Consider the following 27,107-nt stretch of genomic DNA (forward strand, 5'->3'; position numbering starts at 1 on the left):
TGAGATTTAGTTGACTAAAGTACAAGAAATCAAGACTGAAATAAACCAAAATACAGCAGTAATTACAAAAACTGAAATATGCAAAAGCATTAAAGAATTTTGAATGAATAAAATGAAAATAAAATAATGAAAATAGAAACGAAAGGATACAGAGTAGCATGTTTGCCTCACAGCAAGGAGGTTGCCAGTTTGAGCCTTGGCTGGGTCAGTTGGCGTTTCTGTGTGAAGTTTGCATGTTTTCCCCATGGTGGCATGGGTTTCCTTCAGCTGCTCAAGTTTCCCCCAGTGTGTGTGTGTGTGTGTGTGTGTGCGTGTGCGTGTGTGTGTGTGTGTGTGTGTGTGTGTGTGTGTGTGTGTAAATGTTAGTGTATATGGATGTTTCCCAGTGATGGGTTGCAGCTGTAAAACATATGCTGGGTAAGTTGGCAGTTCATTCCGCTGTGGTAACCCCAGAATAATAAAGGGACTAAGCCAAAAAGAATATGAATGAATGAATAATATAATACAATTACACACACAAACACATACACACTCCATATAAATGATTAAGGGACCACTTGACAATTCTTTTTAGTTTACTGCATTTACTACATTTATTTAGTGTGTGTTATTTAGTATTTAGTGTGCAAAACATTTGTTGGGTTATTGTTTGTTATTTGTTTTACGCTTTAAAAGGTCTGATATATTCTTCTACTTCTTTCAAATATATAAAAAAATGTTATTTATGAATTAATTATTTTGAAAATACCAATAACAATGAGTCAATGTTTTTATTTCTAAGTAATGTAAGTAATAATGTGTATTTATGCAGCGCATTTATTGTGTATGACCATACACCCAAATCGCTTCACAATTATGAGAGGGGGTACCCACACCACCACCAATGTGCAGCATCCACTTGGATGATGCAACGGCAGCCACAGGACAACAGTGCCAGTGCGCTCACCACAAACCAGCTATTGGTGGAGTGGAAAGACATTGATACAGCTAATTAGTTGGATGGGGATGATTGGGAGGCCATGCTCGGTAAATGCCGATAGAGGGAATTTAGCCAGGACACTGGGGTTTAACCACTTCTCTTTATGAGAAGTGCTATGGGATTTTTAATGACCAAAGAAAGTCAGGACCTCGGTTTGACATCTCATCTGAAAGACAGCGCTCACTGACAGTGTAGTGTCCCCTTTACTATACTGGGGCATTATGACTCACGCAGATCACAAGTTGAGCGCTCCTGCTGGCCTCTCTAACATCACTTCCAACAGCACTGCTTAGCTTCAATGAGTAACCGGTCTTGGGCTGCAGGGTGATATGGCTGATGTGACTAAACATCAGGACTAATACAACAAATTTAGATTTTTTTTCAACTCCTGAAGTTAAAACATTGGTGTTGTGTTGTCTAAAAGTTATTATTTCATGAGAAAAACACACACACAAAGAATAATAATAGTGTTTTCAGTCATGTAGGGAAGGGGTCAGCATAATCAATATAATTTATGGATGAATACAGTGATGCTACAAAAACCAGTTTATCCTCTTTATAGCTCACAAAACGCATCCATGAGTACAGTGTTCACAGAGAGTCTCAGTGACAGGTCGTCTTCTTTCTCCAAGGACTTCCGTATATAAAATAAAACCACCCTCCCCTTTCTCTCCTTCTCTGTCCTCTCCTTCTCTCAGAGCAAACAACCTTCTCTCCTCTTGTTATTAACTAAATATGAGCACTTTGACCGGGGGACAAAAATTCAATATTTTCCCCACCAAATATTTAAACCAAGCAAATAAACAGACAAATAAATAGGTCTCCCAGGCGACCAGGCGAGTGAGGAGGGCGGGATGTAATTTGACGGGCGAGTTATTTGGGAGACTGAAGCCCACAGCTATTCGGGGGCTCATTTCAGCACCTGTCAATCAAAAAGCAGAGAGAAGAGTGTGTAGGTGTGTGTACGACTGTGAAGTGGCCGCACGCACATACACCCTTCAAGGTCGGAGCAGATAAGGTGAATAGCGTACCTGATGAATATATCACCCTCTCCTTCTTCATCTCTCCTCACAGGCCTATCAAAACATCTTAATTCCCCTCTAATAGCCAGCTTTATCCATCCTGTGCTCAAAAAAATGCATTAAACATGATAAGAAAGAAAGAAAGAAAGAAAGAAAATAAAAAAATGTATTGTCACTATTAGCTATTTAAATGAAGAAAATAGCTAATACTAGTAATCTGTCACCAAACTAAAGTGTTACTCACACAAACATGAATAAATGAAGGAAAGAAGACAGAAGAACAAAAAAAGGAAAAGGGAAGGAAGGACCATACAAACAGATAGGTAGGAAGGTAGACCAAAACAACAAAGACAGACAGATAATGTAGGAGAGAAGAATGGAAGTTAGAAAGGAAAGCAGGATAAAAAAAAAAAATACAAAGAAATTGCTCCTAAACTAAAGTGTTTCCACACAAACAAAAATGAAGAAAAAGAAAATAGAACAGGGAAGGAAAGTAGACAGACAGACAGACAAACAGACAGACAGAAATGATGGTTGGTTGGAAGGAAGGAAGAAAGAAAGAAAGAAAGAAAGAAAGAAGGTAGGTAGGAAATAAAGACAGAATACCAGAAGGTAGGAAGAAAATAAACAAGTGAAAAATGAGAGAAGGGAGGAAAAACAGATGGAAAGGAATAAAAGAAGAAAAAAAACGGGGAAATGAAGGAAGGAAAGGAGAAATGCAAAACCGTCAGGAAGGAAGGAAAGAAGAAAAAAGGCAAGGAGGAAGTAAAGAAGGAAATAAATTAGGAATAAAGGAAAAAGAAGTATATAAAGAAAGGAAAAGAAAAAATGAAGAAAAGAAAATAGAATGAAAAAAGAAATAAAAAACAAAGAATGAAGGCTAAAAAGAGAAAAAAAGTAAGATAAAAAGAAAGAAAGAAAGAAAGAAAGAAAGAAAGAAAGAAAGAAAGAATGAAAGGCAAACAGACAGGAAGGAATGAACAAAGAAAAGAAGAAAGCAGAAAGCTCAAACAGAAAGGAAGGAATGGAAGGAATGAAGAAATAAGAAGAAAAAATGCCAAAAGGTAGAAAGGAAGTGAAGTGAAAAAGAAGAGAAAGGAGGCAAAAGAGATAGAAAGAAATGAACGAGAAAGGAAGGAATAGAAAGAAATGTGAAAATGAAAGGAGAAATAAAGGAGAAATGCAAATCAGACAGGAAGAAAAAAAGAGAGCGATGGAGAAAGGAAATAAAAATGAAGGAAAGTAGGAATTTAAATGAAATAAAAAAACAAGGAAGGATGAAAAGAAAGAATGAAGAAAAAGGAAGGAATGAAGGAAAGCAGCAAGGAAGGTAAAATTGAGAAAAAAGGAAAAGGAAGGGAAAATAAGAAAAAAGGAAGGAAAGAAAAAAGAAGGAATGAAAGAAAAAATTAAAGCAAGTGAAGAAGGAAGACAAACAGACAGGAAGAAAGGAATTAACGAAGAAATGAAAAAGGAGGAAAGAAAGGAAAGGTGTCTTGGCCAAACAAGGAATACAATGGACATTAAGACTTTTAAGTATTTAATCAGGCAAAACAGCAACAACTGATTGTGAAGCAGGTAAGTGATGAAGCAAAGTTCTGTATGTTCAGTGATAACACCACACACACACACACTTTATAGACACTTCTCTTTGGCAGGCTGTTTGTACCCACGGGAGAAATGGGGACATCCACAGAAGAGCACAGGAGAGCCGATAAGGAAGACCATCTGACGTTGATTCCAGCCGGTGAGTGACTGGGGAAGGTGAGACTTTATAGGGAGTGTATGATTGGGGTACCAGGTGTGGGCTATTAGTATTCGGGTGATGGTTCACGTGAGTGGTGTGTGGTGGCTGGTGTGATTGGCTAAGGCGGTTGGGACTATGGGAAGGAGCCAAAGGTGTGTCAACAGGAGGCTCAAACAGACAGGAAGGAAGGAAGAAAGAGAACAATGTAAGAAGGACGTAAAGAAGAAAGGAATGAAGGAAAGAAATAAGAAAGGAAAAAGGAAGGAAGAAAAAGGCAATGGAAAAAATAAGGAAAAAACAAGCAAGGAAGGATGGAAAAAAGGATGAAAAAAAGAAGGAATGAAAAATAAACCGATGAAGGAAAGAATTAAGGAAAGTAAAAGAAGACATGAAAGCGGAAAATGGAAGGGAAAATAAGATAAAAGGAAGGCAGAAAATAAAGAAAGAAAGAAAGAAAGAAAGAAAGAAAGAAAGAAAGAAAGAAAGAAAGAAAGAAAGAAAGAAAGAAAGAAAGAAAGAAAGAATGCAAGAAAAGAAGGAAGACAAACAGACAGGAAGGAAGGAATTAAAGAAGGAATGAAAAAAAGATTGAATAAACGAAAGAAGGCACAAACACAGGAGAGAAGAGAGAGATGGAGGAAGGATGTAAGGAAGAAAGGAAAGAAGCAAGGAAGGTAAAAAAGATGTGAAAGAAGGAAAAAGAAGTGGAAAATAAGAAAAAAATGAAGGAAAGAAAGAAGGATTAAAGGAAAAAATAAAGCAAGGAAAGAAGGAAGATGAACAGACAGGAAGGAAGGAATTAAGAAAGAAATGAACAAAGGAAGGAAGAAAGAAAAGAAGACGGAAACAGATAGGAAGGAAGGAAGGAAGGAAGGAAGGAAGGAATGGAGGGAGGAAGGGAAGAAGGAAGGAAAGGAAAAAAACATGGAAGGAAGAAATAGAGAATGGAAAGACGGAACAAAGATGGAAGAAGAAAAAGAAAAGAAAGAAGGAAAGAAAGAATGAAAAAGGAATGAAGGAAGATACAAACAGATAAAAAGGAAGGGAAATTAAGAAATAGGAAAGAAAAAAGAAAGCAAGGAAAGAAGGAAGGCAAACAGAAAGAAAGGAATGAATTAAGGAAAGAATGAAAAAGAGAATTAAGGAAGAAAGGAAAGAAGGCACAAACAGACAGGAAGGTAGGAAGAATGGAAGGAAAAATAAAAGAAAAAATAAAAGAAATAAGGTAGAAAGAAAAACACACACACGCACACACACGTACACGTACACGCACACACACACACTTACACACACACACAGGTCAGTCATATTTTAGAGATCTTTCATTCATATTAGATGAGTTGCAGATGACTCTATTATATCAGGTTAGATTGAGCTGAGTGACAGAACGCAATAAACACACTACCTGCCAGGAAACAAACAATTATAAACACCAGAGCCAGTCGCCTCATACAGTATGTGTGTTTGAAATACGTTCAGTGCTCAGGCTGGAAAACTGCAGCAGCTTTGGTGTGTTTGAGGTTTTTGGGGCCAGTGGTGGCCAGTGCTGTGGGACTGGACAGGAACTGGGTCATACAACATGACAGCCACATCTAAAGCAGGCCCTGAGACCAAAGCCATTGCAGAGTGGAAGGACTTCAGAGGGGCCACCACCGACACACACACGCACACACAAACACCCACACACTGTATATATCTCTCTCTGGTGAGCTGAGAATACATCTCTAAAGTCAGGTCACAGCAGAGTTTAGCAGAATGAAACTGTCAACAGCACAGACACACACACACTGGAATCCTTTAAGCCAGATCACAGCAGTGTCCCTTCACTCAAGTGCCAAAAATGTGCTCCGAGAGTTTCACATCACTATCAGCACATCAGTCAAAAGCCAGATCCGTTCCATCACAAACACAGACACACACACTCTGCGGAGAGCCCTGGATCCCTGCATCCTGTAATGAGCAAACTATCAGAGCCTTTGTTCTCAAAGCACGTCAACCATACGCCTACAAAAATAACATTTACAATAATCATGAAAATCTAATTAAAGAAAAGATGAAGACATTTTGCACATCCTGTGTTTCAAATGTACAAGATAATCACTTTTTTTGAGAATTCATTCTGAATTGCTAAAGTAGGTTTATTGGTCCCACTTTATATTAAGTGTCCTTAACTACTTTGTACTTACATCAAAATATAATGTACTTACTGTGTTTATAATGTATTTGAGAACACTTGTGGTGCTTTTGAGTTTGGATAGAGGTTGGGTTATGGACAGGTTTGGTGATATGGGTAGGTTTAAGGGTGGGTTAAGGTGTAAGGGATGGTCAACAGTGTATTTACAAATGTTATTACAAAAGTTAATAACAGATGTAATTACATACATGTATTTAATCAAGCATAAGTACACAGTAAATACACACTATTAATTCATGTGTAAGTACATATTAGTTAAGGCCACTTAATATAAAGTGGGACCGGTTTATTTATCTTGCCAAATAGGCAAATTGGTTTACTATATATACTTGCATAATACACAACTGCAATTAGATTTAGCTGTATGCTTAAACAATGCAGAGGCTATAAAAATGAAGGTAATTTATTATATATTCTTTGAAAGCAATCCTATATTTTGGTCATATGTATTGCATTTTAAAATGAACATATGATGAACATCATCTTTTGTAAGCAGTTTCGGACAGAACTGTGTGTAGGTATAGTGTGCGCACAGTCATATTAGGGTGATATAAAGACAATAAGTCTCTTTTTTTTATTTCCTGACATTAAATTAGTATCCAAACTCCTCACATTTTGAGGACCACCGCAACGTGATGTAGGAGTGCGGTTTCCCCACCCACCAAATTGACTGACAGCCATGTATTACCATTTCTCTGTAGTAACACGTGTATTAAAATCATCAAGAAAGGACGTGCACAAAGCAACCGAGATTAAAAGATCTGTTCAGCTCTCTGTGATCATCAATCATCATCAAAAGTGATCAAGAATGAGTTTTATAAGTTTGAAACAGTGCATGTTTGCAATGAATTACAGCGATTTTGTCGTCTTTATCACTACAGCCGCGTGTCAGATACAATTATTACGCTTCAATCCTGGTTTGTGGATGTTAAATCAGGTTTGTACATTAACAGAATTGGTATCCATACAGCAGTGAATATTAGCGTGTATCCTGTCACAGTTGCTGTTAAAAAAACAGTACATAGTTAAACGCGCACATGAACTTTCTAGCGACATTGTGTGTGACTCATCGTTCTCATCGACTCATTAACTTCACAACAAATCAAATAGTCATTTGGGAAGTTCTTACTATAGTATTTCTCCAAAACGTTACATGAGATCTGCTTTTTTCATGTCTGTCACTGTGTTGTTTATCTGATGCAGCTGAGGTGGAGGCACACTCTGATAGGCACATGGGCAGAGAGAACTGGCGTTAAAGGCACAGACAACAAAAACATTGTGTTCAGAGCAGAAAATCCCAATATTCTGAGAGGTATAATAAATAATCTGATGGGTGTTTTGAGCTGAAACATTACAGACACATTCTGGAGACACAAAAAATGTATATTAAATCTTGAAAAAGGGGTAAAATAGTTGACCTTTAAGACTTGAATACACCTCTGTTTGTTTATTTGTTACACTTTTACACAGGTCTGTTTTAAAGTGATTAAAAACACAGAAATTGAATTATAATTTTTACAAAAGAATCATTTAGAATAAATTATGGTCTTTTTCGAGAACTCTCAATTCATCATATTTTACAATATTTCAGATCATATGAATTCAAAATGTAATAATCATTGATCAAAATAAAAATCATAAATAACATCCTAAATTATGTTTTATATTTTCTAACAAACATATTTCTTAATTTTCAGATTTTTCAATTTTCAGATTTTGTAATATGTTACACAGCAAAACCAAAACGGTGAAATAGTTCCAGTAGAATAACAAATATTGTCAAACACGGCCTACTTGTTGGAGTCTTATATCCTAAGTTTATATAAGTACGGTGACCAAGATAGCTTAACAGCCTGCAATTTAAGAAAATGCATGCAATTACATAAAAACCCTCAAATAAAGAAAAGATCTTCATCCGTTTGACAGCACACATGCTGCAAATCCTCACAACACAAACACATTTTGAAAAAATCTGCTGCATTTTCATAGAATGTAAACAAATAAAACACGCTGCATTTTATCACAACGCAGACAATTTATGAAAACACGATGCATTTTCTCACAACACTGTCAAAAAGAATGGAACACAATGGAATTGTTTCAAGGGGACCCAAAAACGTGACGGACGCCACTATGCCGTGACTATTGCTCAGTGAAGTTGTAGGTGAAAAATTGATATTGCGTGAGAATGCTGTTTTTGTGAAAGCTTTAAGAAAATAAATTTGACATTTATTTTGGTCTTGCCAATATACTCGACTTTTTTAAATAAACGTTGAAGCTTTTAGAGCTCATAATATTTTAAAATCATTTACCTTATTTTATAAACATGTGGTTTTGGATAATTATGTTAAGGATCGCTCTTTAAAAGATGCTGGTTTTATTATAAACTTTATTTTATTATTATGTAAATTCCACATACATAAATAAAACTTGCCAGAAGCAAACCTCTCTCCATGGTGCTAAAAAACGAGATTCAAGTATAGAAAAGTGATTTCTAAGTCTAATAATAGAAATAAAACTATTAAAACAGTTAATATATGCTTCTACTTAAACGTTTTTTTTTTTTTTGCATAAAAATGTTTGTATATATCCATTTTCTGTAGTAAAAGTACATTTAATAACTCTTGTTAATAACTAAAATTGGAAACATTTTATGGGTGATCTTTGAAAGATGAGTTGTTTATTTGATTATTTTAACATCCTGATTCCCTTGTTTTTAGAATTTTATTAGCCCAAATAACTTTAAACTAAATATGCGGGTCCGTCACGTTTTTGGGTCCCCTTGAAACATTTCCGTTATGTTCCTTGCTATTTGACAGTGTTATGAGAGAATGCAGGGTGTTTTATTGATTTGTTTGTGTAAAAATGCAGCACATTTTTTAAAAATGTGTTTGCGTTGTGAGGATTTGCAGCACTGTCTTGTTAATGAAGATCTTAATTTGCTGGTGTTTTTTGCAATTGCATGCGTTTTCTTAAATTGTTAAGCTCACTAACTTAAATGTTAAGCTCTCTCGGCCACCGTAGTACAGAATGTTAAAATAGCAAACTAATAAACTGTATTAAGTAAGTAAATAAATAAATAAGTAGACAAATATTGATTATTATACACAACACAAGTCATCTTTCCCCCCCACACAGCTGTTGCCATTTTCTTAAAGCTCTTACAACACACTTTGACGGTGTTGAAATCCCTGTAAAGCATTATCTCTTTTCTTCTCCTACTGTATGCTTGTATTACGATGGGCCAAGGGGCTGTTAGTCCCCATTGCTTGGGCAGCTGTGACAGGCCTGAGCAGCCGTTTAACCCACACAGCACTGAGCAGTGTAGTGAAGGCAGCATCAGGCAGTAACCATAAGGCTCACGGGTCTGACAGCTCCAATCATTGCTGGTTAACTGGGAGAACTGCATTATGTGTTCATCATGTGGACACACACACACACACACACATACACATGATGCTCATGGGACTCGCTGTCTTACTGAATAACTCACTCTTCAGCCTGTGTAGAAATGTGGACTCCTGAGAACATCTGCACATACACACACACACACACACACACACACACACACACACACACACACACACACACACACACACACACACACACACACACACACAGAGTTTACGAGGACTCTCCTTAGGTTTAATGTATTTTGTACTGTAAAAACTGCCTATTATATTGCTTTACCCTACCCCTAAACCTCATAGAAAACCTGTTGTAAAATTGGAAAGTCAGAAAATTATAAATATTATTTTTAATCATTTTGAATTATGAGGACATTAGACATGTCCCCATAAACCATTTCAAGAGCGTAAAACTAGGTCATACCCATGTCATTATACAATTTCATGTCCTTGTAAACCACATAAACAAGTATGCACTCACAAATTTGCACAGATATTGTCTGAACATATTATATATCTGCTTTTAGGAATAAATCAAGCAAGAGTAAAGGTGTAGTATATGTACTTTTTATGCAAAACGTGGAAATTACAAAGCAATTTCCAAATTACAGTAAATTACACTGTAAAAAAACACTTGCCTTAATATTTTTAGTTGTATCAAATTAACTTTTCTAGTCATCTCAACTTATATCAATCAAACAGACAAAATATAATAAGTTAAGCTTTGCAAATATTTAGTTGGTGCCTGATTAGGTTATTAAAATAAGTAACAAACATTTGTAGTCATGACTTTTTGTCATAATTCTTTCACACTGTCGAGAACCCAAAATAGCTGAATGAAAATGAATGTACAGTTTCTTCTCATTTATTGCTGTTAATCTGGTAATTAGATGCCAAACCAACGCAATCTCATGTCAATGTGTAACCTTTTTTTATTATTTAGTGGCTAAATTGTCTAAATTTGTGTGACCTCAGTTGTAGTTTTTGGTATGACTTGCTCTTTCCCCAGTGATGGTTAAGTTTAGAGATGGGGTTTGGATAGCACATCTCCTTTTAAAAATCAAATTTTTTTTATGAATAAGATCAGTTAATTTTCTGACATTACGTAACTTTGTTTCTCTTCCTTGTGAGATTGGGCTGGACAAACTCCATTGGATTGTAAGCCAAACTTTCCAGTTTTTGCTGACTTTGCGAGATGGTGAGTCATTATCAAGTAACAGAAACTCTCCAACAGCAGGTTGTCCAAATGCAGGCCAAAGCGATGAACTTAAAAAGCAAAAGTAGTAGGTCATTTCAGATTTGTGATTTTTAATAAATTGGATCTTTCCTAAGTCACTAACTCATTCAATCTCTCCAAAAAACCTGGGTGTCCACAAAAGACAGCTGGGATTGTTTGTAAGCTTAGTCCTGAACAGATTAAGGATCTGTATCTCCACATTTTAAGAGACTAGTCATGTCCTGTGAGAGACCAGAGATTCAATGTTCTCATTTCTTTATAAATGTGTATCAAATTCGGTAGCAATTTCTCAAAGAAATAATACATAAGAAATAATAATATATAATTTGTAATGTTAAACTACTAAAATATCTATAAAAAACACAAACAGTGGCAGTAAAATTCAAGTTTGATGCACTATATAGTGTAATTAATGTTGTAAACTAAGCTGTAGACATCCCTTTAGGTGGTGGTAACCACATATTTGAATCATACATTGGAACTGCTGTTCTGAAACCGCACAGGAAAAATCCCAATGGGTCAAATTACTTAAATGCAAATTCTCTTCTGGGTTTGAACTCAACAGCAATATTGAGGTGGAAAACAACAACAATAATTCTGATGATGATGATAATAATAATAATAATAATAATAATCATCATCATCATCATTTTTTTATTGAATTCAGGTTTAACACATAACCCATCTTAATATATTATTCATGACATTGTATTTCATTGGTGTTATATGAAAGTCATCGCCGAATAGTGATGCATCTTTAACTTGAATGTCAAACACATAACCATGAGCTTGCCTTAAAGATAAACACACCTGTATTTCATCCCACAAGCCCCTGGTCATCTTCTCACCTACAGTGTAAGAGACAGAAACTACAGATGACTTTTTTGCTTCCTTAAAACAATGCAAACTTGTGCACACATGCCTGAGAAAAGACTGACGTGAAGCTTATAGTGGTCATTCACTGATCACCCGAGGCTCTGTCATCTATCACACACACACACACACACACACACACACACACACACACACACACACACACACACACACACACACACACACACACACACACATACTATAATAGCAAAGAGGTAGGAGTTAGGCTAGTACCATCTCAAACAATTTACTTTTGTACCTAAAGGGCTAATTTTGGTAACTCAGTGGTACATATTAGTACTTAAAAATACAAGAGATACACTTATGTACACTAATATGTACCTTCAAGGCACTATTTCAGACCCTTTAGTAAAATACGTGTGCCAAAAAAAGGTGATGGCTTTGGTATCTTTTCTTCTGAGGATGCATAACAGCTTTGAGAGAGGAAAAAAAAAAATGCAAAATAGAGAGATGCAAATACATTTTAGATCAAAGCATATATATATATATATATATATATATATATATATATATATATATATATATATATATATATATATATATATATATATATATATAGCAAATTAATATATAGCATCTTCAGGTGTGGTCACATTAGCAACATTTGGGGCCTGCAAATGCAAATGTATTTGGGACAAGCCAGTGCCCCTGTTATCAATAGGTAAAGAAATAAATCATAAAAAAACCCTACATAAACATAAACAGTATTCTAATAATCAGAGCTGCAAATTTGACCAACCTGAATGATCAACTTGTGCCAGAAAAAATCCAATATGGTGAACTTTTTTGCCCTTATCTGAAACAACAGGATGAGTAAATGTGAGTGAATATCACAGTGTGACACTAAATTGGACCAGACCTTTATCAGAAACTATAAATTGAACACATTTTTTGATCAAAAAATCTAAGTAAACAACCAATAATCAAAATTGAATTTATACCTGGAAAACATTGCATTTCAAAGAGAAAACAATATTCAAAGACGATTCCTTGAATTTACTAAAATATTTTAAGTTATGGTTGTAACAATTATTCTGGGTTGAATTTAAACAAATTAAGTTAAACTTTACTAAATTTAATTTGTTTGTTTAAATTCAACACATATAAATTGACAATTTTTTCAGTGTAAGATAATAAGTACAATACTTCAAAAATAATTAAAATTGCGTATTTAAACTTTCATTTTTGCACTGATCATGTGATCAACCATGTGATGGCACAAAATATCAGATTTTCTTGCTTTGAATTCAAGCAAATAAACCAAATACTGGGTGATATGGTGGCTCAGTGGACAGCACTGCCTCCTCACAGCAAAGAGGTTGAGATGGTTTGAGTCCCAACTGGGTCAGTTGGCATTTCTGTGTAGAGTTTGCATGTTGTCCCCGTGTTTGTTTGAAAATATTACATCACTTTGCAAACGTTTATTCTTACAATTAGGTGACTCTCCCCATACAGTTTGATAGAGCGCTTAGACACGTAAGCCGGATGTGACGTCACACTAAACAAGGAGATTCTGCTGTGGCGACCCCTGATGAATAAAGGGACTAAGCCGAAGGAAAATTAATGAATAAATGACAAAAAATCTGAAATGGAATCCATGGTGTGTAAAGTGTATGGTAACCCTTGGATTTAATTTCTGTTAATTAGTCCTTAATGAATTATATAATGCTATGACCATTTATTTATAGAAATTAAATGATCATCTGTTTACTTTGATACAATCTAATAAAATTGTAAAATTTTATTAATAAAAATTCTAAGAAAACAATCTAAGAATTATCATTATTACTTTCATTTCTTGACATACAAAAATGTATTTCATACAAAAAGAACGAATAACCATGCACTGATTGATAAATCAGCATTATATTTTATTTCTATCATAACTAGTGCTTTGCAAAAACAAACGCTTTCAGAAAAGCAGCGGGGCTTGTGGAACTCCGGAAAAGGAATACAGAAAAAAATACACAATAAAAGAAAGATTATATATATATATTTATATTTATATACCAACCTCACAGCATTTTCTCAGCAATGACACAATATTTGGCAACCAATAACAACTCTAAAACTTCAAAAGTATAAAACACATGTAAGCATCTTCATCAAATACTATAATATGCATCTTCTACATTAACACTGATGACAGAAAAATATAAAGTGAAAAGAAAGCTGCTGGACTTCAACAGTCATCCCTTTTTCATTCATCCTTCATTCATTTAAAGGACATCAGAGTGCTTTTCTTCATCCTTCACTCATCTAAAGATGTTTGAGTGCATTCCCCCCAAAACTGGCAGCATTACAGACATATGCAGGCGTTATTGAAAGGTTAGGAGCCAAAAAAAAAAAAAAAAAAACTGCAGGAATTATGCAATGCAAGTTCATTGGAGAGCCCAATAGAGCCGGCTTGAGAGAGAAACATCTTATGCACACACACGCACACATTTTCAGTCATTCAGAAATAAAACCGTTTAAAACAATTACATACACCTGTGTGTGTCTCGTACCCACATCCATCAATATAGACAAACGTCAGTCCAACAACTTTTACTTTACCTTCTCCCTACAAACAATCAGACGGACGCACATACACATTCAAACACACTTAGGGCAATTCAAACACACTAAATCCCCAGACAATACTCCAGGTGAAAGGCAACACCATGCATATGACACCCGTTAATGATGTCATACACCACCACCCCTCCTTCCCCCATCATATCCTTTCTTTTTTGCTTTCTTTTACTCTTGACTCTTCCATTAAAAAAGACGCCAAGCAGACAAACTCACACACACAAATAGAGGAGAAGTAAACTGTGTATACTGTATACATTTGTATAATGCCTGTCCAAAAAAGTTTCAGAGGATATATGGAGAACTGAACTAAAGCATACATACATTTATGGATATATATATTTGAATATGTATGGAAAGATATCGGATGCTACTACTGATATGTGTCTATGCATGGTCATTGTAACACTACAGACTCTGTTAAGGTGATAGTAAACAATACTGATGGAAATAGGAAATAAAATGTCCCATCCAGATATCGATTTGTATCCGCCAAGGTATCCAGTCTCATATCCGTCAGTCCATCCATGAGGACGTCAGTGTGGTGTTTGCAGGTGTGTGTGTGTGTGTGTGAAGGTGAACGCTGGTCTTCAGGCAAAGATGGGTCAAAAAGGAAAAACTAAACTGGTGAGTGCTGTACTTTTTTGTCACCTGTGATCTTCATATCTGCCTCTATCTCATAATATGCAGCCCATAATATTTTCTCTCTCCTTTTATCTCCATTCCTTATTAACACCTTACATTCTAGGAGAAAAGACAAAGCAGAAGGATATCATGTTTAGCATCTATGTTATGAATGTATGCACTTTTCTTTCACAACATTCTTAATGCTATTTTAATGATTTTATTGACAATTACTATGAAAAAGTTTGCAGAAGACCTTTTCAAACACACCTCCATAGAAGCGACTCAACGCGGTTGATGATGTCAGAGAGGTCAAAGGGGAGGGGCATGTCAGGATCATCATTGCTCCAATAAGGTCTGTCCACAGGTGCTTCCTCAGGGGGCAAAGTCTGCGCCAGGCTGGACTGGCATCTGTTTAACACACAAGGAATCCATAATGTTATAGACTTGACAGTCCTTGATGAAAAAATAAGAATAATTAAAACCTTGAGCAAAAATTCTGGTTGAACTTTATTTTGTTGCATTTACATACCTAAAAACTATATAAAGTAAATGTTTGGGCTAATTATATATTCCGGGCTTAACCTTGTTTCACACCGCAAGTGCAAGCAGAGCATGAGCAACGCATGAGCAGCACGTATGGAGAACAGAAGCAGTGCGCCTCATCGGGAGCTTCTGCACAAATCAATCTATCTCTATTCTGTCTAGTTACCTATCTACGGTATCTGTAAATACACTTAAAAAAAAAAAAAAAAAAACTTTTCATCTGCACCAAGGCCTGCAACAACTTCCTCCTATGCTGTTTCCTTAACCTGCAAGTCTTTATTTTTCAAATTGTATAGATCCTAAAGAACTGCATACTTCTCACACTCTGAGGAGTGTCATTCATGTCTTTTTAGGTGCACTTGCTCAGAAGACGGTCAAGTCATTTTGTTTTTGATTGTCAGGATGATGTAGACCTATAGTTATAATGTTTATACAATATAGTTATAATGATATTTATACATGATCAAACTAGTGTGCAACTTTAGGAAAACTAATACTAAAGTTGTTTTAAATTTCATTTTGTAGTTTGGGCCCAAATTAATTTTTGTTGCCATTTTTAATTGTTTAAGTTCATTTGATTCACTATAAAAAATCTGTGGATCTTATCGATGCATTTATTGGTTAAAACTGCTACTTTTTACTGTTATTCAATATGTGTTCATTTCAATGTGTGTCACTTTAATTGAGCTTGAGCACATAGACCCAGCACCGAAACTATCGCAGCACTACTGCTTCAGCGACGCTCACGCCTGCGTGCTGTCCTGGATCAAATCAAATGTAAATGCAGGTTGCCAGATTGAGGACCAAAAGGAGCGAGTCTAACGATCGAGCCTAAAGGTTGATTTACATCATGTTCTATATTAAAGCAATGGCACATGACAGAAGGAATATTCTAGATATCAAAAAGAGTTATTGTTCTATCCAACACCTCAAAATGATATATTAAAAAAACTGTTTTATTTCTTGCAGCTCAATAGAAAACGGACAATGTTTACCTCAGGTACACCTCATGTGCTTTATTCAGTGTTAAATGCTAATAATGTGTGTTTGAATGCCATTTTACATGGCATTTATTGCCTTACTACTGAAAGCAGCAGTAGATAGTTCACCTCAGATCTTGAAAATAAAATAACCATCAGAAATTGAACTTTATAACTGAGACACAACTTTAGACACATATCAGTGATTCAGCATCAACATTTAATAATGTATTAATATGTATAATTGGATTATAAACCCTACCATTTTATTGGAGTGCAGTAAGTGTGCTATTCTGTGCTTCTGAACAGCTGCATTTAAAGTTGTGTTTCGTCTGGTGCAAATAGCCCAATTGCTTACTACTGCAAATCTTGTCATGTAGTGTGTTTTGACACGGGGTTACAGTGTAACCTGCTCACCTAATGTTTATCTTCATAGTATTTATATTATTCGCTAATTAATAACCACCTCACATGGAACTCTGAATCTGCATCACATTTCAGAGTCTGCTACTGTCCATCGGAGGTCACAGACGCATGCTTTGAGAGCTGACTGAATAAATGAAATACACAGTTTTCGACCAAGGCATTGGGGGATTAAAAAAAAACAAAAAAAAACAATGACAGCCATTCCGGCACTTAACAGACATTTTCAAAGCAGAATATCTAACTTCAGCATTACAGATGAACAACAATGTTCACTTTGCATGTTTCTTAAATATCTGCAAACATATTATGGTATTTTTAAGCTTTAGAAGAGTCAAAAACTTACATACAGCACCTTTAAAGATGGTTTTAGGTTCTGCTTATACGGTTATTGTGTAGTGACTATGATTTAATATCAATATGTTACAACATGCAATTGTATGTATATGCCAAAGAAGGCTATAAAATGAAGTGTTAACAAGAATCCTGGGGAATAAAAATATGTTTTCTGCAAAAATAAATGGCGCTTTTTTTAACACAAATAAAAAATTATCATATTAGAACTATTCCTGAAGTATCATGCATCTCAAATCAAGTCTTAGAATAAATTACATTTAAACATAGATATAAAAATAAAATATGCATGAAAGAAAAAGAAAACAGCACCTTTATGTGATATTAATATTTTAAAAAATGATTGTTTTTGCTCCTTTTTTTAATGAACATTAAAAAAACGACTGACCCAAAACTTTCGAACAGTAGTGTATATACACTAAATATTTCTAAATTGTTGTGAAAACACCTTCGGGCTACTGTGTGTGCTTTCCAGGGAATGTGTGAATAGTTAATTTGGCCCTAAACACACAAAGAAGTGTGTGTTTGTGTAGGGGCAGTCCAGGCGCTCATTTCCTGATTTCTTTATGACACACAATAACCTGCCATAATGACACATTTATAAAGAAGCTCAGGACTGCAGATCTTTTGTGTGTGCGTGTGTGTCTCTCTCTCTCTCTGTGTGTGTGTGGTACAACATCCTCTCCTTGCTCTTCCTTTGAACGAAGCCTCAGGAATGCACTTCTGCAATCCTACAAGTGTAAGCAGTGTAAATCACCCTCTAAACACACCTGGCCAACGCTGATTAATATCTCAATCATTTACACCTGGGCAGGTAAAGCCTGTGGCTGTAATTCCACAGTAACTTTGATGTTACTGCATTTCATTTTGTCACATAATTAATACAGTGTGGTTTTTCACAAGAATATGACAATACAGCTTCTCATAAATATGACAAAACTGGGCGTGTGAGTGAGACTTATCTGCTTGTTTGTGTGTGCGTGGGTGTGGGTGATACAGATTAAACTTGTTGTAATTATGAATCTAAAATGCTATAAAATGTTTGTGTGAAATTTCAATTGCGTGTAAAGAGAAATCCAAGATTGTGTTCCCTATCAATTAAAGGGGAATTTTTGCTCAGTAAGGCTGCATGTCCACCGAAGCATTTGTTGCTGTTGTTTGTTGTGCTGCAGAAACGGTTGAATCATTTAAAAAAATAAACACAGCTGCAATTTGCATTTAAAAGCACCATCAGAGCCGACATTTTAAAAATGTGGCGCTTCCTTTGACGACAGAAAAAAAAAAATCAGCCACCGTTTCTGCCCTGAAAAAAATGCTTCGTTGGACATGCAGCCTAATAGATTTTTTTTTTTTTAAATAGTACACAAACAAAATAACATCAACAACAAAATAAGTAAACTAACAATGAACAATATGTGACAAGTAGTGCCAGATGAAATCGGCTGACGTTTTTTGCTATTTCTGCGGAGAATTTTCGTAAAAGTCTGCGGATTTCTGCTGTATTATTTTGGGAGTATCATAAATAAACCTTAGTATATGAAATAAAAATAATATCTTTTTAACTTTTATTTAATATTTAAAATGCAAATCCAATTAGATTCACTTTATTTGGTGAATAAAGCAAGTTTGTCATATAATAAATCTAGTAAAAGACAAATATAGAAAAATAGAAAATATACAAAAAATAGAAAATATTACTGTACAAACTGCATTGTGCATAAATCAGATGGACAATTTCATATTAATCAATAATATTACTGTAATTAATTTAAAAACTGAATAATTATAGATTTACACACATTTACTCAAGTAAATAAACAGAATTAACGATGGGCTAAAAATCTGCAGAAATCCGCGGAAAATCTGCAGAATTCTACACGCGCAGATTCCGAGTGGGCCTAGTGATAAGTCACCGTTGTTACTACTATATATAAATCCCTCTACAGCATGGTGTTGCTATATGGCAACATGCTATTATTGTTAATTTTCCATCCACTATTTCTTTAAGACTAATGTTCTAATTTTTTTGTTGGAAAGAGAAGACCTTAGTTTAGCCAATGATGTGTTGTGGTTAAGTCACATGACAGACTGGAGTTTATTGTGAGGGGTGGCTGAATTCATATGAAAACATCAATAAAAACAAACAATCAGCTCATGTCAGATCCACAAGAACAATTATTAATGATAAAAATCTGAGACATCAGCTCCAATAAGTTATGATGACATATTCACAAAAGGTTTTTATTCAGATTCGGGTTTTTTTTGTAAATCGATCTGCAATAGTGGAATGTGCAATATTGCAATGTGTTAGCTAGCTAGCAAGGTCAGCTGTGATCTTTTAAGTTGTACAAAAACAACATGAATGCTAGTAAATTAATGTTGATAAGTCATGTTAATGCCATTTGCATTATGGATAAAATACACACATTTGATAAGAGCAGTGATGGAGGCAGTTCAGGTAAGTTAGCTCAGAGGCAGGTAATACAGGTGTAGTACAGTAAACATTGTTAGCTAGTTGCTACATTCTTCTGATGTATCTGGATATATTAGACTTCTTATTTATTTGTTATAATACTTACTGGAGGAAATATTTCTGTATGCTGTATACATGATAATACAATATTATATCTGTTTTCAATAATATTCAACAAAAAATAATGGAATAAATAAAAACGGTTGAAATAACAGTTGTTGAAAAGTATGTATAAGGTAAAGTAAAGTAAGGTAAGGTAAAACTCTATTGTCCCAGTTAGGTAAATTTGTTTTGAGTTCTTGCCCTCAGCTGCAGTCACCACATACATAGAAAAAACCATACAAACATTAAAAAAACTGAAAAGTATATAAATACATAAATCTATACCCCCACCCCCAAAAAGTTGCACACCCGCATCCATATGTACCAATAAATAAATAAAAGCAGAGATACTCTCAGTATAAGCCACCACTATTCAACAGCTTATCACTCACCTGATAAAAAGAGTTTTTATATGTTTAATCTAAGCAAGGTACTCTAAACCTTTTCCCCGAAGATAACAACTCATACTTACTATGCAGAACGTGATAGGTCACAAACGATTTGTTTAGCACGTCTTAATGTGTCCTGTTCATATACTGTACAGTTCAAGTCAGAATTATTAGCCCCCCTTTGATTATTATTATTATTTTTACATTTTAAAAAAATATATTTCCCAAATGATGTTAAACAGAGCAAGGGAATTTTCACAGTATGTCTGATAATATTTTTTTTTCTGGAGAAAGTCATTTTTGTTTGATTTGGGCTAGAAAAATAGCAGTTTTTAATTTTTTTAAAACCATTTTAAGCTCAAAATTAGTAGCCCCTTTAAGCTATATACTTTCGCTAGTCTACAGAACAAACCATGGTTATACAATATTATTGTAAATTGTTAAACTTTCCAAATTACCCTAACCTGCCTAGTTAACCTAATTAACCTAGTTTAGCCTTTAATTGTCACTTTAAACTGTATAGAATTTTCTTGAAAAATATCTAGTAAAATATTCTGTACTTTCATTATGGACAAGAAAAAATAAATTAGTTATTTAGAGATGAGTTATTAAAACTATTATGTTTAGAAATGTGTTGAAAAAAATATTCTCTCCTTTAAACAGAAATTGGGAAAAAATAAACAGGGCTAATAATTCAGGGGGGCTAATATTTCTGACATATACATTTTCAAACCACAAAATGAATAAATATAAGGACAGTTCTAAATTAGAAATTTAAGGTAGATTCACTATTGGACGTTGAATCCCCAATCCCCATTTTTTACAGCACTTTAAGATAAGCCATTCTAAGAAAACAAAAACAGTCAAATAACTTTTTATAAATCTATCATAATGTGTGCAGAGGGATATATCAGTTGGTTTGGATAGATATGTAATATTGATTAGGTTTATTTGGACTGGGTTTGAGTTTGAGTAGACTTTAATACTAGTTACAAAGGTCAAATAGCATTTCCATATTTAAAGTAAAATTATATTGTAAAGTCGGTGCAATAGCCTAGTGGTTAGTGTGCTGACATATGGAGTAGTAGCACGTCAGGGCGTCCCGAGTCCATTTCCTGTCTCATTACTGTGCTGTCGATTAAAAGGCAAAAAGGCAAAAATTAAATCTTAAAATAAAATAAAAAATGGTGATTAAGAACATTCATTTTTTAAATCTCAGAAAATTACAATTATTCATCCATTTCCTTTTCGGCTTAGTCCCTTTATTAATCTGGAGTTGCCACAACACAATGATCCTCCAACTTATCCAGCATATTATGCAGTGGATGCCCTTCCAGCTGCAACCCATCACTGGGAAACATCCATACAGACTCATTCACACACACACACACCACGGACAATTTAGCTTATCCAATTCACCTAAACCACATGTCTTTGGACTTGTGGGGGAAACTGGAGCACCTGAAGGAAACCCACGCAAACACAGGGAGAATATGAAAACTCCACACAGATATGCCAACTGACCAGCCAGGGCTTGAACCAGCGGCCTTCTTGCTGTGAGGCGAAAGTGCTACCCACTGCGCCATCATGCTGCCCCAAAATTACAATAAATAAATGAATGAATGATTTAAAAAAAACTTTTTTTTTAATAATAAAAAAAATGCAAAAATGCATTTGAGTAATACACAAGGAACAGAATACCGTACATTTCTTGAATGAGTGTGAGTATGACCTACATTTACAGTAGCATTGCACGCATTTCCGGCATAAACTCAAAACATCAGCAAATAAACTTGGTACAGTAAGACAACTACAGTGCCTACAACAAGTGTTACTGTCAGAGCACTACAAACAGAAAACAGAAGAAGAAATGTGACAGAGACTACAGTACATGCCGTATGTGCCATGGTGTACACCAAACACTTGACACAGAAGTATAAACCAGGCTTTAAAAGGAACAGCATCACTAATATTTAAGTCATTTTTGCAATTCATTTAACACATTAGAGAAACAGAACTAACATTCAATGTTCAAACAATAATAAACACTTTAAATCTTCACAAATATACACAGTTCTCTCTGGCCTACAGTAAACCCTCACCATCCTTCCTTCAAAGACTGCAGCCAGTGTTATGGATGAGCGTGTGATGTCCAGCGGTCAGAGGACAGACCCTCTCTGACACTATTTGTGGTTATATATTTTGTAAGGGCCACTTAATGGTGGAGTGGCTCTCCTGTTAAGTGCTGTCTCTCCAACTGCACCGGCCACATGAGAGGCTGCATTACACGCCGAGGGTGGAATTAGCATATCGCGCTTCAATATATCATCCTCATACTGCATCAGGGCTTGACAATAACATCCGTTAACATGCACTAAGTACCCTGATGTAGCACATCAGTTCATAAATAATATGAGAGCTTGCTCCGTATGCGCGCGCATGTGCGTTTAAAACTCTCTCATCATTTACTGGATTATTGGAAGAGACAGAGAAGAGCAAACTCAAGTAAATAGACCATGGTGAAAGAGACCGCAGGAGCACAAATGAATGGCAGACATAAGAATGCACACAAAAATACTGAGTAAAAAATCTCACTCACTGCGAATCTTTTTTAATCAAGCTTCTTTCCCATTTACAAACTGAATTTAATTTTAGCAGATCATATTGATCACAGTGACAGCATAAATATTACAAACTTTATTTCAATAAATACTGTTCATTTGCATGTTGTTAACCCTTTAAAGTAACAATTCACACCATTCACTGCACTGGCTTATTCCTTGCCTATTATAAGTTATTTACTGTTTATTAGCACTTATAAAGTATGAGCTTATTTCGCATCCTTAATCCAACCCAATACCTGAAGCCAGCTGTAATCTAACTATTAAAAAGCAGCTTATTAGCAGTTTAAATCAGCTAGAAGTCTTAGTAATGGTTTGTTAAGGCTTTGTTAGTAGCGTGAATTGTATATTAAAATAAAGTGTGTTTGAAATATTTCTTAAGTATCGATTCAGTATATTAGACTGGACTATTTTCCATAAAATGAAAGTGAATGATGAACTGTCACGTTTCGAGAATGACAGGAATGGTAAGTATTACAATCTAGATTATAAGAAATGTTTCTTTAGTACCAAGGACACATTTTTCTTTAGTACAATGATGGGAGAACAGAAAAGATCATAAGAAATAGTTGACTAAATGACTTGACTTGTGCATCATATTGTAAGAATTAGGAAGTTATCCTTCCTCACTCGCTACTCACAAAATATCTAACTTAACAGCCCTGCTCACATTCACTTTTAGTATGGAAAGACATACAGAATCAAGAAAAGCATAAATGGAACATGTTTTACAGGAAAACATATTTTGAGTGAATGAGAGAGTCTGAGTTTGGATCCAGGTGTATGTAATTTTTTTTTATAACGAAAAACAGCCTCACCCTTAAACCACAATTTTATTACCTCACTACCAGTGTTGGCTGTAATCAGTCACAAAGTAATTAGTTACTCTAATTAAAATCTTTATCTGCTAAAATGTTATTTAATTGCGGTTACTTATCAAATACTTGCCTTAAATACTGTAAATAAATTCAAAAATAACAAATATAATTATAACATAAAATATACATATAAATATAACAACTACATTATGCTGAATAATTTTATTTCAATTTCAATAAAATAAGTTTGCATTTATCAAGAACAACTGCACTGCTTCAGAAACAATGAACCGAGTAAAAATATTTAGTGACAATATATATACACACATACATACTATTGATTGATTTGAAACATTTCAGGTTTTGCAGATAAAGTCAGATTTATTAGCCCTCCTATGATTTTTTTCTCTCTCATTTAAATATTTCCCAAATGATGTTTAACAGAGCAAAGCAGGGGGGCTAATACTTCTGACCTCAACTGAATATATTGTCTATGGCAGTGGTTCTCAAACCTGATTTTATACCACCGCTCTGCACAGTACGTATGTTTCTCTTACAGTGCCCTACAAAGTGGGCATCGTGGGATATTCTGCCACGATTTCAGTTTAAATGAAGCGTGTTCGACTCAAAGGTTATAAAACTGTGCGAGACATGACTTGTATGCAAATGGGATGATTGCGGTTAAATAACCCGCCACACTACTTTAGCAAGTTTTGTCTGACAAGACTGCAAACAGTGGTGATCTTTCCTAAATTAAAGTAAATTATAAGTTCAGCCAAATTCCTGTGTGCATACACTATGTAGTATGTATACATAGAATACATACACTATGCATACACTAAGGGGGAGAGCATACACTATGTACACTGAAAAAAAATATTCAAAGATGATTCCTTGGATTTAAATTTTTTTTTAAGTTAAGTGGTTTATTTTGGGCTGAATTTAAACAAACAAATTATGTTGTACATTACTAAATTCAATTTGTTTGCTTAAATTCAATTAGTTTGCACTAATTTCACAGACATAATGTTTTTCAGTGTAAGGAACATGTCAATTGGAATACTGTTCCTACTCGTGCTCTTCTCATGAGTTGGCTAAATCAGATGTGAATCAGGTGATACCTAAATCAGGTGTGTTAAATAAAAGAGATATGCAAAATATGCAGCGAAAAGTGTTACACAAGGACAAGGTTTGTGAACATTAAAATTTGTAGAGATTAATGTTGTACTGAATCAAGTAATTCAATGGGCTCTACGCACAGCGAGAGCCAACAACCAACTTCCGGTGAAAGCTTAATGTGACTATTTTCAATTTCACAAGGTTGTTTTTACAGCATCGATGTTGTAATGTGATTACAATACAATCAGTTAAAAGGACTTCAGCACTCATTTAATTGTTCAAGCGTAAAACGAGATGAAAGACCATTGTAACCAGCGCTGTAAGTAGCAACAGGCTAGCACAGAAATTCCATTGAAAATACTGGGGTAAAATAAATCATCAAATTTTAAAGACATGGCTTCTTGTCTGATCTGAGACCCACTTCATATTGTATATCTAAAAGGCAGTGAATATCAATGATTTTTAACGCAATCAGATCCTAAACGTCACAATTTTGTAATGGAAAAACAGTTCAGCCACCAGGCTGCCTGGCTGAAAATTTAAAGTGCATAAAGCCCATTCCTTGTTGAAAAATGAAATTGTATTTCAGACTAAAAAAGTTCATCTAAATACAGTTTAATCATTCAGTTATGAATTAGTTCATTAGTAATGAATTACTTAGCCAGCACTGCTCACTACCATAGTAAAACATAGCCAAATTTCCACCATTTATATGCCATATGCTATGAAAAATAATCTAAAGACATTTACCACATTGCATTACTCACTTAATATACTTAATAATATAATAGAACAGGGGTCACCAAACGTGTTCCTGGAGGGCCTGTGTCCTACATATTTTAGCTCCAACCCTAATCAAACACACCTAAACAAGCTAATCAAGGCCTTACTAGGTATACTTTAACATCCAGGCAGGTGTGTTGAAGCAAGTTGGAGCTAAACCCTGCAGGGACACCGGCCCTCCAGGACTGGGATTGGTGACCCCTGGAATAGAACTTGATCCCATTTATTTTTGAATCCCACTTTTCACAAATTCTCAATGGATTGAAGAGGCTGTCTTTTCTATAGAAGTAGTGCTGTTTCCTTCTGCTTTTTGTCTGTTCAGTTATGTATCTAACAGACAAAAAATTTGATTATCACCATTGCAATCTCTAACAAAATTTAATTCAAATTGAAATGTCTTAAAATGTGACCAAAAATGTGGAGCCCTAGAGTAAATGATGATGTTACCATTTGAAAAGGTAAAATCCCATCATCTGTGGTTCTAATCATAGACCTACCTAACTGATTTGTTATATAAACTGAAGAAATTCACATCTGTACTGAAATAAACATCTGCAACCTTCACGCCGCCACATTTCCATGCACAGTCAGTGGTCAAGAGTAAAGACGGTTAAGAGTAAAGTGTGTGTGTGTGTGTAGTGTTGGAAGTATATTTGGGAGTGTATGCCAACCATCCATACAGATTAACCTCTGCGAGATGCAGTCTACCTCTCCCATCTGACTCTCGCTCAGGAGAGATCGACGTTACAATCACTCATTTCAATTTGCTCTGAAACCCTATAACCCTCAAGCCAGGCCTGCTGGAATAGCCGGCTAATGTGGAGAGAAGGAGATCTATCACCTCTGTTCTTCTGGGGGGAGAGACTCGCATACTCCCACCCGACACATTCGGCGCACTTGAACTTCGACTCGCGAACAATGCAACACACACGCACACCTGGCCTCCCAGCTGAAACTAACCACTTTAGCTAAAGTGAGTGTTAATTATGGACAGGCAAAGCAGTCAATAAAAGGTTAATGCAGAAGGCAGTGGATAAATTCCTTTAAGCATTGCATCACTAGGCCATCTCTGGGCGGCACGCAAGGCTCTCTCTGTGTCTGATCAATACATTTTACTGTAATGTTCTCCGCATCGATTTCCCTCGCTCTCTGTATCCTCCTCCAACCGAGATAAACTAGAGGAGAGGGAGAGCGAAAAGCAAGAACCAACTGATAAATGAAATGATTAAAACCTCTTTTCAGTTGGACTTTCCCTCTCTTTGACGTATCGCTGTGGTTTATGGCACAGCGCTGGACTTCACCTCAGAGGTCGTACATTACCTGCCCCCCACTCTTAAAGGGAGTAAAATGCCCTTATTAGACAACATCAGAGCTTCTGCCCGCCGCCATTACGCTGATAGATGTAGGGCTAAAATGCTGGGTACACAGACAGGAGACAATGCTAATTGCATTAGCCCACCAGGAGATCATTTACAACGTGCAGCTACAAATGGGCCTGTTTGATTAGGACATTACGGCCAGCTTAGATCCTGTATCTGCATGCGATAAGTGCTATTTCTGAAATGGCGTGTCAATGCGAAGTCTGCGGTTTGTATGCGCCTGCTGCAGATTCTACAGATATCTGATGCTGTTACTCATATTGGGTGGAGTTTTTTTATATTTTATTTTTGTTTTTACAAATTTTGAGCTCCCATTTCATGTGTACAGGTGTGAAGAGGGTAGGTCTGCACACAGGTGTGTAGTTTTACGATTTTTGGCAGTGATTGGGCCCGTTCAGAGAATGCCATCAAACGAGTCATGCAAAAACAAGCGAACTGATCA

The 27,107-nt window shown here is 35.4% G+C and overlaps 1 protein-coding gene and 1 long non-coding RNA gene across 3 annotated transcripts in view; one reads left to right on the forward strand and one right to left on the reverse strand.

Annotated features, from left to right (window-relative positions):
• Window positions 1-27,107, forward strand: part of LOC141375396 (uncharacterized) — a 170,364-nt gene that overhangs the window by 113,340 nt on the left and 29,917 nt on the right. The window lies entirely within an intron of this gene.
• The window catches only part of fto (FTO alpha-ketoglutarate dependent dioxygenase), a 231,498-nt gene continuing 217,854 nt past the window's right edge, over window positions 13,464-27,107 (reverse strand). Inside the window, exons 9-10 of one of the 2 annotated variants that reach the window (XM_087261515.1) lie at window positions 14,949-15,089; window positions 13,464-14,798 (exon numbers count right to left, since the gene is read on the reverse strand). In XM_087261515.1, coding sequence (XP_087117641.1) covers window positions 14,792-14,798; window positions 14,949-15,089 — 148 coding nt within the window. In that variant the 3' untranslated portion in view covers window positions 13,464-14,791. Of the gene's footprint in view, window positions 14,799-14,934; window positions 15,090-27,107 lie in introns of both variants that reach the window. The other variant, XM_087261514.1, reaches the window with a different exon arrangement.

This window comes from Danio rerio, chromosome 7 (assembly GCF_052040795.2).
Source record: "Danio rerio strain M-AB ecotype USA chromosome 7, GRCz13ab, whole genome shotgun sequence".
NCBI lineage: Eukaryota > Metazoa > Chordata > Actinopteri > Cypriniformes > Danionidae > Danio > Danio rerio.